General features: G+C 40.0%; 1 protein-coding gene across 48 annotated transcripts in view; it reads right to left on the reverse strand.

The window, feature by feature from the left end:
• The window catches only part of Ncor1 (nuclear receptor corepressor 1), a 153,893-nt gene that overhangs the window by 127,165 nt on the left and 9,074 nt on the right, over window positions 1-17,654 (reverse strand). For all 48 annotated transcript variants that reach the window (XM_076542550.1, XM_076542538.1, XM_076542548.1 and 45 more), the window contains exon 2: window positions 3,797-3,974. In XM_076542550.1, the coding sequence (XP_076398665.1) occupies window positions 3,797-3,904 (108 nt within the window). In that variant the 5' untranslated portion in view covers window positions 3,905-3,974. The remainder of the gene's footprint in view (window positions 1-3,796; window positions 3,975-17,654) is intronic.

The raw sequence follows: 17,654 nt of genomic DNA on the forward strand, positions 1-17,654 counted from the left end.
TAATTTTTCACCAATATTTTAATTATTTCTAGTAAGATTTTTTCCCCTTTATGTATATGTGAGTGCCTGTTTTATGTATGCACACACGCAGGTGGATAACCTCAGAGCCCAGAAGAAGGTGTTGGAACCTCTGGAGCTGGAATTATAGACGTGGGAGCTGAAAACCCAACTCCAGTCCGCTGAAAGAGCAGCAAGCATTCTAACCATTGAGTCATCATTCCAATTCCTTACTTATATTTTTTTACATTTATTTAATTTATTGTAGAAGTGGGAATAGGTTGTACACATGCCATGGCATATATATGGAGGTCAGAGGACAACCGGAGAAAGTCATTCAGAGGATCATAACATAGGTACGAAAAACACACCCACCACAACAGGTAACAGAAATAGCACATCATTTCTCTGAAGTTAGAAATGACAGTCCTTTAGGTTTAAAGAACCAAGAAGAAAAGCTAGGGTAGTTTAAAATTAGTCCACAATCAATACATTGAAAACTTTAGAGGGCTGGAAGACGGCTCGGCTAGGCAGGTGGAGGTCCTGCCTACAGACGTGAAAACCTGTGTCCAATCCCTGGAACCCATATGGAGAAGGAAAGGATCAACTCCAGCAGACTGTCTGACCTCCACATATGTAGTGTGGCACACATACATACACATAAAAATAAATAATTCAAATTTAATTTTTTAATGTAGGAAACCAAGGATAATGATTTACTACATGTTCCAAAACACAAACCACAGGCTTCCTAAAACAAGGATCATAAGAAGAGCTGGCTTATCAGCAGAAATGAACAGAAGCAGACAGGCAACAGCACAGAGCAGGTTCCAAGAAGAGCTCTGACTTTGTAAGTTCAGTAGCGAGAGCATCATTTACTCAAGAACAATCAAGTTTCCCCAATTCCAGAACTCTGAAAACGTATCAGCCACTGACGCTCTCTTAAAGATTTGGGGGTTTTGAATTATTCAAAAATGAGTGGGAGGAAAAAAGATGATGGGACAGTGCAGAGCAGCCTCCAGTTCCGATCATGTAACACGATCTAGACTGTCTCATGAGGATTGGGGGGGGGGGGCGGGGGGGGGGGAGGGGTAACTTCAGAAAAATCAAATGGTAGAATCCAGATGGATACAAGAACATAGATCTAGAATCCCAGCACTCAACCTGGGCTACATAAGGAATTTAAGGCTACACAGTTAGATCCTGTCTCAAATAAATAGACAGACAGACAGACAGACAAATTGAAAACTCATAGAAACTATTTTCAGATAGAGAGCAACAGGCTATATAAGATGTGACCTCTGAGAAAAAATTGTTTGTAACCTTTCTGCCTAGAATCAATTTTAAAGTCTACAGCTGGGTATTCAAACAGGGCTCCACAATCATGGTTATTGAAGACACAGTGATAGAGGTTTAGAGAAGTCGGAATTTCTAAAGACCTCTACAGAGGAAGGAATTACATACAAAAAGATTCTTAAACAGGAATTTGGTTCCCTTAAGTCTTTGCAGAGAGTGAAAAGTCACAAGGCTGGGTTAATACTGTTTCTGATTAAAGAACAATTAGGGGAACCACCCCTTCAAGTTGTCCTCTGACTTTCCATACGCACACAGAGACACACACGGTAATATAAACAAACAAAACAGGAACACAATGATCCAGAAAATCAGCAATCACATGGATAGCACTGGAGCAAGAAGAAATAAAACTTGACACCCAATCATGATAAAAATTGTCAACCTAGGAACAGAAAGCAACTTCAGCCAAACAAGAGCATCGACCAAAAAAATGCAAGTTTTTCTGCAGAGACATAAGGATATCCATTCTCATTCCAAATCAGAACCGTATTTCAAAGGAGTCCTCAGTAATACTCAACTATATATGATTGATAAATGTGCTTTCTTATTCTCCAAGATGACCACTTCATTTTGTGTCTAATTTTATGTCAATTTGACACAAGCTAGAATCACTGGGAAGAAGGAACCTCAGTTGAGAAAATGCCCCACCACACTGGCCTATGGGCATTGTCTTAACTGACGACTGATGTGGAAGGGCCCAGCACTGTGGGCAGTGTCACCCCTGGGCAGGTAGCCCTGGGTGTATAAAGAAGCAGACTAAGCAAACCATGAGGAGCAAGGGCATAAGCAGCACTCCTCCATGGCTTCTGCTTCAGTTCCTGCCTCCAGGTTTCTGTCCTCACTTCTCCCAGTGAAGGAGTATGACCTAAGAATTGTTGAGATGAAATAAACCCTTTCTTCCTCACGTTGCTTATGGTCATGGTGCTTTATCTTAGCAAAAGAAATCCTAATTAAGATACATTTCTTCCTTTCCTTGTTTTGTTTGTTTTTGAGATAGAGTCTGACTATGTAGTCCATACTGTCCTTGAACCTGGAATACACCTGCTTCCATTGACTGAGTTCCAGGGTCACAGGTAGATGCCACCACACCCAACATTCCTTTTGTACTTTTCTTTAAATCTCTTACATTGCTAGCTTTTGTCCAATAAGCTGGGAGCTTCACCTCATATTTCATTTTCAAAAGGTTAAGTTACAGAAACTTCCTCACCTTCCTACCATCAAATCTCTCATCGAGGTAGAGGTATTTATTCTAAAACTAAGGAGAGACCAAATTATCTAGCCAGCTTAAACCAGAGCATGGAATGTAAATAAGCTGTTATCTTAGAGACTGTCAACAATTTACTCTTTTCTGTGAATTCCTACAATCACAATCAGAGCACAGGGCTAGTGAGATGGCTCAGCAGATGAAGGTACTAAGAGTCAAGCCTGAGAGCCTGAGATCAATCCCTGGAACCCACACAGTAGCAAGAGATGGCCGCCTCCAGCCCTCTGACCTGCATGCGTATGCTAGAGCATGTGCACATACAAAATAAATAAATGCAAAAAAATAAGAGGGATATTTAATCTCTAAAATCTAGCAGAAAACCACAATAAGAAGACACATAATTAAGTGGGGAGTGGTGACACACACCTTTAATTCTAGCAGTGAGGACAGAAGCAGGAAGATCTCTGAGTTCAAGGCCAGACTGTTCTACAAAGTAAGTTCCAAGACAGCCAGGGCTACACAGAGAAACCCTGTCTTAAAAAAAAAAAAAAAAAAAAAGATAATTCTCAAACTTTGGCTCCTTGTAGATGACTAAAGGGGTGTGTGTGTGTGTGTGTGTGTGTGTGTGTGTGTATGTGTGTGTGTGTGTGTGTTAAACATATAATTTTTGAAGACATGTATATATATAAAGTATGCACCTATGTGTGTATGTATGTATATTTTTTAGATGAAGCCTCATTTAACTGTGGCAGGCTTCAAATTTGCTATATAGCCAAGGCTGGTATTGAACTCCCATCCTCCAGCCTCTGACCCTCAAGCACTGGAATTATAGGCATGTTCCAGCATACCTGGCTGTGAATGATTCCTACATGATTCTTGCCATTAGACAACCAGGGCTACACAGAGAAACCCTGTCTCAAAAAACTAAAAAATAAAAAATTGAATTAAAAAATAAAAATAAATAAATGCCAGGCAGAGGTGACGCACGCCTTTAATCCCAGCGCTCGGGAGGCAGAGCCAGGCGGATCTTTGTGAATTCAAGGCCAGCCTGGTCTACAGAGTGAGCTCCAGGACAGTCACCAAAACTACACGGAGTAACCCTGTGTTCAAAAAAAAAAAACAAAATAAATGAATGAATGAATGAAATAACAAGTACATTCCATTACTAGCCAATAAATCTATTACATAGAAAAGGTGAAACCACAAAGTACTTATGTATCTTGAGCTAATATGACTTACCTGCTGGTGTCTGGTGCTGGGAAAAGTATACTGGACAGAATGTGAAGGATAACGACTTTGCTCTGTGCTGAAAGCTCCTTGGTTGGGAGGGTAGCCTGAACTTGACATTATCAGTAAAGACGTCCTCACTGGGCTGTGAGATCAAGTCCAACAAACAACCATGTTTCTAGGAAACAACCTATACAAGATGGGAAAAGAGAATTCATAAGTACTAAAACATGAAATGTCCTTCTGATAAATGATAACTATAGCTATACATACAAAACCACAATTGCCAGTCAAAACCCCTCATATATTTACTTAAAAGAAGTTATTAAAGCTTGATAAACAATGCATCATTTCCTCTACACAGACTACAGTGGATACACAAAGGCACTGCATCCCCTGAGACAGTGCAGAAACAGCTTTGACTTCTGCCTTTTCTTTCCAGGGTCAGTGTCCATGAGCAGCATGTGACTTTCCTTGTCCTTTATTTAATAAAGTTCTCCTTCACTTAATCCAGGCTAAGCAGATTTTTATTATAACCTTGGCAACAACCCAAATGTCATTCTATCAACTGATGATACAATGACAAGGGTATGAGGGGGGGTTATTGTTGTTTCCTAATCATGGTAAAACATATGAAACAGAAAATTTACTGTTTCAACCATTTTTAAGTAAACTGTTCAACAGCATTAAATACATTCACACTTTCATGCATGATCTGTGTATACTATTTCTATTTAACATTTCATGTTGCCATAATAAAATTTTAAGAGTAAAGATAAAATGCTGTATTATTTTTTTTTCTTTCTTTCTTTCTTTTTTTTTTTTTTGGTTTTTCAAGACAGGGGTTCCAAGTGTAACAGTCCTGGTTGTTCTGGAACCCGCTTTGTAGACCAGGCTGGCCTTGAACTCACTGAGATCCACCTGCCTCTACCTTCCAAGTGCTGGGATTAAAGGCATGTGCCATCACCACTCGGCCAAAATGCTGTATTTTCTACACACCTCTGTATACCTATACCGTTCTAAACCACTGACACAGAATGACCAAGGCATACTACCTTACTTGAGAGGGCACAAGACAATAAGAAACAATCACTGGAGAGTAGAAAATACTACAATACTTATAATAAAGTGTTATAAATAAGATAATAAATAGGTGAACAGGATGGGCAATCTAGCCAGTCTAAGGTAGAATGTCCCATGTCCTAGTTTCTAAAACAGCCCTAGTCTACATAAAAGTAATCTCTCAAGCCCAAGACCAAAGTAAACTTGACAAAGTCAGGAGGCTGAAGGAGATGGATGGTGGAGCAGAGGTGAGGCTAGAAGAGAGCAGGATAAGCAAGTGGGCTGGGCAGGTTGTCTGGAAATTAAGAGCCCTTTCTCATCTCCCTCTCCCCCCATCACTCACTCACTCCCCCCACCCTGTGTGTGTGTGTGTGTGTGTGTGTGTGTGTGTGTGTGTGTGTGTGTGTGTGTGTGACTGAGAGATTATTAATCACACCCATCTTTATTTATTATTTGTTCTAGAATGCTTGCTCCAACTTTTTAAAGACTTTCTCCATTCCTAAATAATGAAAAGATTAGACTTCAAGTTTTAGGTTTTTTTCTTTAATATTTATCCCCACCCGTATCCCTGAACCCAGGTTGCTCTGTGTAGCCCTGGCTGTCCTAGAACTCTCTCTCTCTGTGTAGACCAGGCTAGCCTCAAACTCACAGAGATCCACCTGCCTCTGCCTCCCCAAATGCTCGGATTAAAGGTGTGCACCACCAGGCCCAGCTAACATTTATCTTCTTAAACACTCACAGGTTTTCTTTTCCCAACAATAGACATAACTGTGTTTTCTTCCCTCACTGATAGTAATTATCCCAATAAAACACTTGGTGAATAAAATGTCCTCTCTGTTACTCTTTAGCAATTAAGTGACTATCCTGGAAAAATTCACATACTGACATTCAAAAGGCATTTACCACAGCAACACAGTAAGAAAAGTTAAAGAAACTCAATTCCAGTTACTATCCTGTGTTATGTTCATATAATAAGGAACTGTACAGGAGGTACAGTAAGCTATAGATACATATTTCAGAACAGATACAACTCTGTTGACATTTCATCGTACTGTCATATACTACAAACAAAATACTTATGGTTTTTAATCCTCATTCAATTTAAAAAGCACCTCCTCGGGGAGAATAATTACATCTCAGGAAGGAAGGAGTACCATCTATAACACTGTTTCTTCAAAACTGAGGAACTGGCAAGATGGCTCAAAGAGAGCAGCAGCTGTGGCCCAGCATGGCAACTGGAGTTCCATCACCAGAACCCCACGGTAAAGGAAGAGACTCTGTCTTACTTTCACAGGTGCATGACAGAACACGTTAAAAACACAAATGTGGGGGCTGGAGAGATGGCTCAGAGGTTAAGAGCACTGACTGCTCTTCCAGAGGTCCTGAGTTCAATTCCCAGCAACCACATGGTGGCTCACAACCATCTGTAGTAAGATCTGGGCCCCTCTTCTGGCCTGCAGTTACATATGCTGTATACATAATAAATAAATAAATCTTTAAAAAAAAAAAAAAAAAAAAAAAAAAAAAAAAAACACAAATGTTTTTTTTTTTTAAAATAAGTTTTTAAAGCAGAAGCAAGTAAAATAAAATGTTGCTTCCTTGAACACCAACAAGATGCAGACAACTATTAGTTATACTGCTCTCTGCACATGTTTTAACTTATTATCTCATGTGAGTGGGCGGTTAGCCTGAATGCATGCATGCATGTCAAGCACATGCAGGAGGAAGTCAGAGTGAGGTGTTGAATCCCTTGGAACTGGAGTTATGGATAGCTGTGAGCCACCACAGGAACTAACCTGGGTCTTCTACAGCAGCAAGTAGGCAGGTGTAATGGCACAAACCTTTAATCCCAGCACTTGGGAAGCAAGGCAGGGAGATCTCTGAGTTCTGAGTTCGAGGCCAGACTGGTCTACAGAGCGAATTCCAGGACAACCAGGGCTGTTACACAGAGAAACCCTATCTTGAAAAAACTTTTTTCTTTTTTCATTTATTATTACATGTGTGTGCACGTGCATACGCACATGTGTGCACACATATAACACAGTACGGTGGTGGTGGTGGTGGTGGTGGTGGTGGTGGTGGTGGTGGTGGTGGTGGTGGTGGTGGTGAGAGAATAACTCTGTGCAGTCAGACTTCTTCTACCTTTACATGGGTTTCAGAGGTCAAACTGGAGTCCCCAGGCCCATGGAGCCAGCATTGTGCTTTATAGCTAAGTCATCTCACAGACGGCATGAGGACATTTTTACACCGAGAGAGACAAGTTTCCCTTCACTGCACTTTGTAGTTGCTTCTCTTTCAAAGCCTTTGCCTTTTGTGTAGAACACATTTCCTCTTTCACTCAAGTACTGGACTCTTCTTTTCAGGTCCAATAAAAACTCTGAGCAGAGTTGGGCAGTACTGGCGCACGCCTTTAGTCCTAGCACTCGAGAGGCAGAGGCAGGTCAATCTCTGAGTTCAAGGCCAGCCTGGTCTACAGAGTGAGTTTCAGGCCGGCCAGGACCACACAGAGACCCTGTCTCCAAATAACAACAAAAACGAACAAACAAACCAACCTCTGGGTGAAGCCAGGCCTTATATATAGCACAGGTTTATAATCCTAAACACTCTGGAAGCCTATCTAGGATACAAAACAAATTCAAGGCCAGCCTGAGCAATAATTAACAAGCCTCTGTCTCAAAGAAAAACCCTCCAGAAGAAAACATAAATATTGAATTCAAAAGGGGAGACGAGATGCCTTTCTACTAGTAGATACTCCTATCCTAGAGCATAATTACAGGTTTTGCTCCAAGAGAGCAAATAAAGTAAGGATGAGTATAATTAAGATAGGAATACTTTACAAACATGACTGAGAACTATTTTATATATATTGTGAAAAAAGATACATGTAGAATGTATATAGAAATTCCATTTGAATAACATAAAAATATGTAAAAATTTCCATGAAAAAGATTTCATACCATGTGTGTGTATACACACACACACTAATTTGGGGGCAATAATTATATGTTAAGATTAAAAATATATACACAAATGTATGCATATATTATGTATATGTAACACATATATATCTATTACCCCCTCCATTTAATATTTTGTGACCCCCAGCCACATTGGCTTTTGTTTTTAAGATAAGATGGGTCTCATAAGCCAGGACATCCCTGAACTGACTATGCACCTGAAGATGACCTTGACCTTGCTTGGTCTATCTTCCCAGTGCTAGGCAGGCACTCTACCAAACAATGGTACTTGCCCAGTCCACCAGTTGTTTTCTACACTAGCTTTGTTGGTGGTGTTCTCCTCCATGCTGGGCATTAAATCCAGGCCTCTGTACCTGCTAGGCAAGGATACAGGCTTGGGGACTGACTGATGATCAGTGAGCAAACTTGAGCCAATTTCACCGTTTTTTTTTTGTTTGTTTGTTTGTTTGTTTGTTTTGTTTTTCATTCTTTACCCAAATTAGGCTTAGAAATAAAGTTTTCAGAAGTGTTTTCAATCTAACTTGAAAACAACTTTGAGAAAAAACTTTAAAAATCATCTTAGAGCATGGCTAGCTGTTTCCCCTGCCTGTTTCCTCCAAGACCCAAGGCATGCAAGTCAGCAAATGTGAGGGAGGGAGGTTTGGAGATCAACCCGACTAACAGATTGTATAGATCCAAATAATGGAATTTAGCAACTCTTCCAGTATCAATCATCAGTGGCAACAGGAGACACTGATGCTCTCTACCGTGCTTTGTAGCTTAGGTAGCAAGCGAGAATTTACTCATGTCTTGGCCACTTGGCTAATACCAAGTACCACTCAGCTTCACATGAATTTCTGACCTGTTAGGCCACTGTTAGAAAAATAATTGGAATGAACATGGCTAACATTTTGCCTTTTGCCTTTTTGTTATTTATAGAAATATATATATCACTGGGCATGGTGGTACAAGTCTTTAATCCTAGCACTTGGGAGACAGAGGCAGGTGGATCTCTGTGAATTCAAGGCCAGCCTGGTCTACAGAGTGAGTTCCAAGATAGCCAGATCTATAAAAAAAAAAAAACACTTCTAAGGAAAGAAAGAAATATATATATATTTCTAAGGAAGGAAGGAAGGAAAGAAAGAGAGAGAGAGAGAGAGAGAGAGAGAGAGAGAGAGAGGGGGAGACACTACAAAACCATGTGATACAAGTTGATCACAGTCCTCGGGGGAGGACTTGTCCTGGAGGCGGTGGGAATGGAGGGTGGGCTGGGGGTAAGGGGAGGGCGTGGGAGGGGGGAGAATAGGGGAACCCATGGCTGATATGTAGAACTGAATGGTATTGTAAAATAAAAAATATGTATCACAAAAAAAAAAAAAAAAAAAAAACCATGTGATAACCCAGGTGTAGCGCTGCATGCCTATAATCCCAGCCTTTGGGGAGGATAAGGCAAGAGGTTTATGAGTTCCAGGCCGGCCTGAGATATGACAAAGACCCTATGACACAGAACAACTAAGAGCAAAAGTAGAAGTGAAAGGAACCCATGTGGTATAAGGGGTTTTGTTTTATTGTTTTAATTTACAGTCTAATGTTCACCATCTATCATCTACATTCAATATCACTGTAAATTGACTGACTGGTTTTAATCTTTTGTCAATAATACTTCAGAATGTCCTATATTTTGAGGAATAATTTTAGTCAAGTTTGACATCTGTGGTGGTTTGAAGAGGTATGACCCATAGACTCATGTTTTTGAATGCTTGGCCCATAGGGAGTGGCACTATTAGGAGGTGTGGCCTTGTTGGAGTAGGTGTGGCCTTGTTGGAGGAAGTGTGTCACTGTGGGGGCAGGCTTTGAGGTCTCAGATGCTCAAGCTAAGGCCAGTACAGTCTCTCCTGCTACTGCCTGTGGATCAAGATGTAGAACTGAGCTCCTTCTACCTGCAAGCTGCTGTGTCCTGTCAAGATGATAATGGACTAAACCTCTGAAACTGTAAGCTAGTCCCAATTAAATGTTTTCCTTTATAAGAGTTGCCATGGAACCAGGCGGTGGCACATGACTTTAATCCCAGCACTTGGGAGGCAGAGCCAGGCGGATCTCTGTGAGTTCAAGGCCAGCCTGGTCTACAGAGTAAGATGCAGGACAGGCACCAAAACTACACAGAGAAATCCTGTCCCAAAAAACCAAAAAAAGAAAAAAAGAAAAAAAAAAAAAAAAGAGTTGCCATGGACATGGTGTCTCTTCACAGCAATAGAAACCCAAACTAAGACAATTATCTCAGAAATAAAATAACCCATCCCAACATAACCAATAAGTAGCTAAATAACAGGACTACCCCTTAAAGGCATACAAATTTGTGGGTTACAGCAGCCTATTCCAATCTCATTTAACTGCAGCCTGGAGGTTTCTATAACCACCCCCCCATCCTCAAAACTCATCCATAACACAAAACAGCAAGTGTTCAGACCTTCTGTTTCCTAACTAGTGAACTTCTCTCAAACATCTCATCCAGAAGTCAAAGATAAAAAAGCAAAATCTCTGATTCAGTAAGAATGTGCCAATCTGGAGTCTCTCTTTTCAGGTCCCCTAACATTCCATCTTTCCCTCTACTGCTCAGTCCAGTCCTGAAGCATTAAGACACCTCTACAAAATATATGCCTTGCAATTCGAAACCAAATGAAATGAAAAATTCCATTTAAAGCTAGAGCTAAAAGGAAATATGGCACTTTTAATGCCAATGTCAAACTATAAATTCCGTTCTTTTTAAAATTATTTTTACATTTGTTTATTGTGTGTGAATGTATGTATCTATGTCGGTGGGTGGGTGCATGGCAGAGGACAATGTGTGGGAGTAGTTTCTCTCTTTCCATCATTTGTGCTCTGGGGATTGAACTCAGGCTGTCAGGCCTAATGGCAAATGCCCTGACCTACTGAGGTATCCCATGGGCTGTAAATTCAGTTCTTGGGACAAAACCCAATAACTCAGCATGCTTGACTCATGAAATGTAAAAGTTTTTGAAGTCTTTAAGAAACCTGATCAAGCCAGGTGTCAGGGTGCACCCCTGTAGTCCCAGCAGTCAGAAGGTGGAGACAGGAAGATCACAAGTTCAGGGTAAGTAAGCCTTTGTTGTCACAGCACCTCTGAGGCCAACCTGGGCCACATAAGACCCTGTCTCCAAAATTAAAAGGGAAAGTTAAAACTAGATGTCACTGTTATGAGAAGAGCACATCTTGTCTGAATGCTACAGAGCAATAAAACCAGACTCTAATGTCCTACAAACAGATAATAAAACAAACAAACAAAAATGGCAAAATGAGCCAGGCATGGTATTGCATGCCTTTAATTCAAGCACTCAGGAGATAGAGTCAGGCAGTTCTCTATGAATTTGAGGCCAGCCTGTTCTACATAGTGAATTCCAGGACAGCCAGGGCTACATAGTGAGACCCTGCGTCACAATAAAAAGGCAAACAAAAACAAACAAAAAATGGCAAAATGAAATTGGTCTGCTTAGATATCTGTTTGAATCTTCTCATATAACACTCACACCATGAAACAACAAAATTTCAAATACAATCTGCCAAAAAGAAAAGATTAATACTCCTCTTACCAGGAACTCCTGGCTTTTAGCCTATAGCCTTTGCATAACCAAAATGTACTTGGACAGGTTTCCAAGGTGGCCTACACTATCTTGGAAAATATCTAAAAATATACTTCTCTGTGGCAAGTCTGCAGATGACTCTTCAGATAAGAGTGACTCTACCAAGGGTCACAGTGGAAATGAAAATCATATTTCACCAATGTGGAAAAAAGATCCTACAAAGTATGTAGCTCTATCTTTAACTTTTTAGATTATTCTATTTTATGTGTATGAGTGTTTTATCTACATGTATGTATGCACAGCACATGAATGTCTGGTACCTGTGGAGGTCAGAAAAAGGCATCGGATCCCCTGGAAACTGAGCTACAGAAGGTTATGATCCACTATGTGAGTGCTGGGAATCAAACCCAAGTCCTTGCAAGAGAAATAAGTACTCTTAACTGCTAAGCCATCTTGCCAGCCTCTAGAGTTCAACTTTTAACTGATAAAATAATAAAACCTGATTTAAATAAAATAATATGTATATATATGTATACATAAATATATATGTGCAATAGAGTAGAAGACACAGAAGAATGTCCTCTGTGGTATGGTTAAAAAAAAAAAAAAAACTATACAAACTATTAGAATTTTACTGATTCTCAGAGAATGGCCCAAGACTCTAGTCTAACCTCAAAAGAATGTTTAGGCAGGCTAAACACCAGTTTCAAACTAACTAAAACTCTCCAGACTGGGACTGGTTTAAAAAAAGCCCACATCTGGAAGTCTGGATTCCAGAAGAGAATAGAAACTAGAAATCATCTAAGCAAATTCTGTAATTCGTAAAATACTACAATAAATTTTCCCTTAATATAATATTGTTAAAAAAGAAAAGTCACACATGACATACCCTTTTATGACGGTATAATGTCTTACTTAGGAGACAGATAAATGGGGCTGGCTAGATGGTTTGGCAGTACATGCTACTAAGTCTGGTGTCTTAAGTTATATCCAGGGACAAGCATGATGGAAGGAGAAAACAGTCTCCCAAAAGCTGTCCTCTGAACTCGACAATCTGTGCTGAGGCATGCACAAATCCATGCATAACATACACAAACATATAAGTAAGTAAATATTTCTTTCAAAAACAAAACACTTAGGGATAGAGAGATGGCTCAGCAATTAGAGCATTTACTGCTCTTACAGAGGACCAGGGTTCTGCTCCAACACCCAAATGGAGGATCAAAAACACTTGTAACTCCAGTTCCCAGGGGATTTAATGCCTTTTCTGACCTCTGTGGGCAGGTACACACACATGCACACAAAATTAGATAGACAGATAGATAGATAGATAAGATAAACGGCATATCGATGAATGGAAGCTAAAAAGAAAATCAAGTTAAATTACCCTAGCCTCTACAAAGTATAATACTAAAAGAAAAACTTTAATAAGGATATTAATCGGTGGACTTGCAGTAAGCATTCAAAAAAGAACTCATAAGTAAAAGAGAAACAGAGCTCCTTTATTCATAAAGTGAAAAGCAAGATTCCGAAGACAGTAGCGCTAAATAGTAACTATAAAACTGACCACTTTGTGGTGTGGATATATTACATTGAGCTAGTCCTCTTAAATTAACAAACAAACAAAAAAACAATTAACTATAAGAACAGAATAGCTAGTTGAGGTAACACATACTGTTAGTCCCATTACAGGCAAGAGAACTCACTCATCTCTGTTAGTTCAATGCCAGGCTGGTCTCCTTAGAAAGTTCCAGCCCAACCAAGACTGCAAAATGAGGCCTTGTCAAAACAAAAACCACAACAACGAAATATAAATAAAAATTTAAGTATAATCTTAATAGAGAAAAAAAGAAAAGAAATGTCAAAACTAAACAGATGACTACATGCTAATTCTATCCTCGAGAAACACAAAAAAGGATTCTGTATTAAGATCAGGATTTAGGGGCTGGAGAGATGGCTCAACAGTTAAGAATACTGGCTGCTCTTCCAGAGGACCTAGGTTCAAATTCCCAGCACTCATATGGCAGATTACAACTGTCTATAACTCCAGTTCGAGGGTAATCCAACACCCTCATACAGCCATACATGCAAGCAAAAGACCAATGCACATAATTTTTTAAAATATTTATAATAAAGATATATATATTATTAAAAAACAACAACAGGATTTAACTTCCAGTGCTGAGGTAAACTAACAAACAATATCTGAGGAGAAGAAAGGGTTGCCTTTTAAAAAAAAAAAAATATTTATTACATACTACAGTGTACTAAGGCTCTGGACACATGACATGAACTCATCTCCATATTCTGATTATACTATTACAACTAAAGTTGTAATTTCCAAGTCAGAGACTTCAAAGGTAGCTCATGTTCTTTGACCTCCCATTTCTTTTACTCCACCAATAAAGACAAACACAAGTCACTACGAAAGCTAAGACTATATAAACTAAGGTACATAACAAAATAAAGCAGAGAGTGGGAGGCATTTTATTTTAAATGGTATTTACTTAGTTTGACAGGGAGAAAACAAAACCAAATCATCAGACATCTGTGAGGGCACAGACTACGATGTTCTGTTCCCACGGCCAGAAGCAAATAACAGGACTCAGTTCTCAGTAACATTCCAGCAGTGAGAGCCAACCTTCAGCCTTCCACATACACTTGAATGCCTCCCAGGCCTCTCCATCACAATTTCCACCATCCTTATCTCTTGCTATTTAAAAAAAAAGGGGGGTAGGGGGGTGGGGATTTAGCTCAATGGTAGAGTGCTTACCTAGCAAGCGCAAAGCCCTGGGTTCGATCCTCAGCTCAAAAAGAAAAAAAAAAAATCTTATGACTGGACTTCCTACTTCAATCCTTTCTCCAACCAAAACTCAGATTATTCAAAAGAGAAAACTGAGTCAGAACATATCATTCTTCTAACCTAAGTTTCCTCAATGCTTTCCACAAACTACAAATAAAATCCAAACTACTTTGTGAAGTATTACTTGATTAGGCAACTACTCAGTCCAAACAGCCCCAGCTTGCTCTCCACTTCTCACTGAGCTGCTGAGTCCTACCTAGCCTTAGGCCTTGGTCCTTCTTTACACTTCATTCATTCATAGAACTGACTCACTCCTTGATTCAAATCAGCTGCAGCCACCTCTTACAGCTTTTCCTATCACCCTACAGGGTCAGGCCTTACCAATTCCTCTCACTCACTCAGAGTGCTTTCTGTGTTCTTCTATCATTATCTGAATGGATGAGTTTAAATTCTTATCCTCACGACAATTAAAATTCCCCTAATTCCCTAATACACTTTGGAATAAGAAATAAATATGGAAGTATAGGACTTATTTGGCCAGGCGGTGGTGGCACACGCCTTTAATCCCAGCACTCAGGAGGCAGAGGCAGGTGGATCTCTGTGAGTTCGAAGCCAGCCTGGTCTACAGAGTGAGTTCCAGGACAGCCAATACTGTTACACAGAGAAAGCCTGTCTCCAAAAACAAAAAATAATAATAAAAAAAATAAAAAAGTAAAGTTCATCCAAAGAATTCATGGACCAGAATAATCAAAGTCTGAAGTAAACACAATAAGGAAGTAGTGACTAACCTTTCCAGTACTAAAAATCATAAAGCAATAGTAATGCAAAGGAAATTGTAATATACAAATTGAAAAAACAATTGGACAAATAAAAAAGTCTCAAACATACTTAGTAAGTAAATAGATTTAGTAAATTATAATACTTGCAATTCTAACCAATATTGACCAAAAGCAAACAGATCATTCAATAAATTATGTTAGACCCTAAATTAACCTGTAAGCCCCACCTGCTCAAAGACCAGGCAACTTCCTGAGATTCTGGGAGTTGTAGTTCTTGGAAAAATAACAAAAAGCCTCATGGGAAAGTATGGTGGCCTATGGGTTTCGTCCATATAAGCACGGCCAACACGTGTCTGGGGGCCACACAGCTAGAAAGGTTCCAGATGGTGGTCCTGACCAAATTCCATCTTGGTCAGTATTTTAAATTTTAATAAAAGCTTGCTTAAATTTGGCAGAAATGGTAGAACTGGTTTTTCTGGCGAATTTCAGGATTAACAATTGACTGTTTAGGGAGAAAAAACACAGTTACATATATTCCCTCAAATGTATTTCTGTTTTACTTCCTATACCAGAAAAAAATAATTCAACATCAAATAATTACAAGTTTAAAAAAGAACAGGAAATCAAGCTGTGGGGGGCGCATGCCTTTAAATCCCAGCACTCGGGAGGCAAAGGTAAATGGAGTTTAATAAGGCCAGCCTGATCTACAGAGTGAGTTCCAGGACAGCCAGGGCTACAAAAAGAAACCCTGTCTCAAAAAAGAAAAAAGGAAACTATAAAAATATCCAACTAAAATGTATCTTTTAAAATATCCAATTAAAGTCTGTCTTTTAAAGATACAAACAGATATGCAGGAAACTCTTCCTCTCCTTTCTTGTGGAGGTTTCTTCATTTGTTCTGACACAGGGTCTCACACAGCTCATGACGGCCTCAAGCTCACTTGAAGGCAACACTGTTCTTGAATTCCTAGTCGGCCTCTTCCTCCCTAGAGCTGGGCTGTGGGCACGAGTCACCATACACTGCTTGGTAGTTTCCTACAGCAGGAGTAGAACTCTATGCATTTTCACTTCTTCCTTCTCCCTCAGATGTGTGAACACTGACATTGGACATAACCATGCTTATTTTCGGCCTTTACTGTTAGAAAGCACAAGTTTTGTTAATGTTTAACTTACTTTCTTTAAAAACTATAAAAAATATATTTTTTATGTGTATGAGTATTTTTGCCTAAATGTATGTCTGTCCATACAGTACATGCATGTCTGGTGCCCATTTAATCCAGAAAAGGGCATTGGATCCTCTAGAACTGGAGTTACAGACAGTTGTGAGCTGCCATGTGGGGGCTGGGAACTATACTAGGGTTCTCTAGAAGAATAGCTAGTGCTCCTAACCACTGAGCCATCTCGCCCGCCCCAACCCACGCCCTCTTCTTGAGGCAGGGTCTCCCAGTCTAGGTTGGTGTGAATCACATGTCAATCCTCCTCCCTTGGACAACCCACCAGCTTCATTCCAAATATGCCAAAAGCAATACTGATGGACATGGTAGCTTATTCCTGTAGTCTCAGAATCAATACCAAGTAAGAAGCCTGATTGGGCTACTTAGTTCCAGGCCAGCTTGGGCTACAGAATGGAACACACACACACAAACACACAAACACACACACACATAAACACCCCACACATACAAACACACGCACTACAGGGCCTGTGTGACGGCTCAGCAAATAAGGTGCTTGCTGTCACAAGCCTGAAGACCTGAGTTCAATATCTGAACACACAAGTGGAAGGCAAGACTTACTGACTCCCAAAATTGTCCTCTGACCTCCACATATGCACTATGGCATGTTCACTCATCCATACACATCATACACATACACACAAAAACAAAAAGTACTTTAAAGTAATGCAAAATTAAATATCTTTGAATAGGAGTTCAAAGACATGATTATTATTACTTCAAACATGTTCAAAATTATGTTATCAATGTTATTGCCAAGGGGAATAAACTGCCTAAAAACATATTGTTCTGAATCTGAACTGTGTATGAGAGCAGAAATGTCAACAAAACAGTCTGGCAGTTATACAAATGCATGAGGAAAAGGGCAGTGCACAATCATGATGATGATCTCATAACAATTTCAGAGCCTAACCTGGCATTATGGTGTGTGCCTTAAGTCCCAGCTATTCATGCTGAGAAAGGATTCTTTTAACTCAGAAGTCAAAGTCAGCCTGGGCAACACAGCAAAGCCTTGTCTCAAAAAAAAAAAAAAAAAAAAAAAAAGATCCACAGTCTATTCTAAAGCTGAGGTTAGGTGGTAGTTTTGTATTTTTAAAACAGTGGGAAGGAGTCACACCATACAACAGGGCTCCCGTGGGAGGCTTACTGAAGGGAGGGGAGAAGTGGAGAGAAGGGGGCAGAGACCGGTCCCTGGGGACCAGAGCAAAGGAAGAGAAAGAGACAGAAATGGGAGTTGGGCAAGGGAAATGCACACAGTGGTGCTCTTAGTGGCTGCAGCTGAGGACATATCCTGTCAGGACCCTAAGGGAAGGCCAGTACAGATGCCTCAATGCTAACAGGTAGATCAGTGGTACAGCACTTGCCTACTGTGAGCAAGGTCCTGGGTTCCATTCCTATACTGCCATACTGCAAACACACACACACACACACACACA

This window comes from Peromyscus maniculatus, chromosome 8 (assembly GCF_049852395.1).
Source record: "Peromyscus maniculatus bairdii isolate BWxNUB_F1_BW_parent chromosome 8, HU_Pman_BW_mat_3.1, whole genome shotgun sequence".
Classification (NCBI taxonomy): domain Eukaryota; kingdom Metazoa; phylum Chordata; class Mammalia; order Rodentia; family Cricetidae; genus Peromyscus; species Peromyscus maniculatus.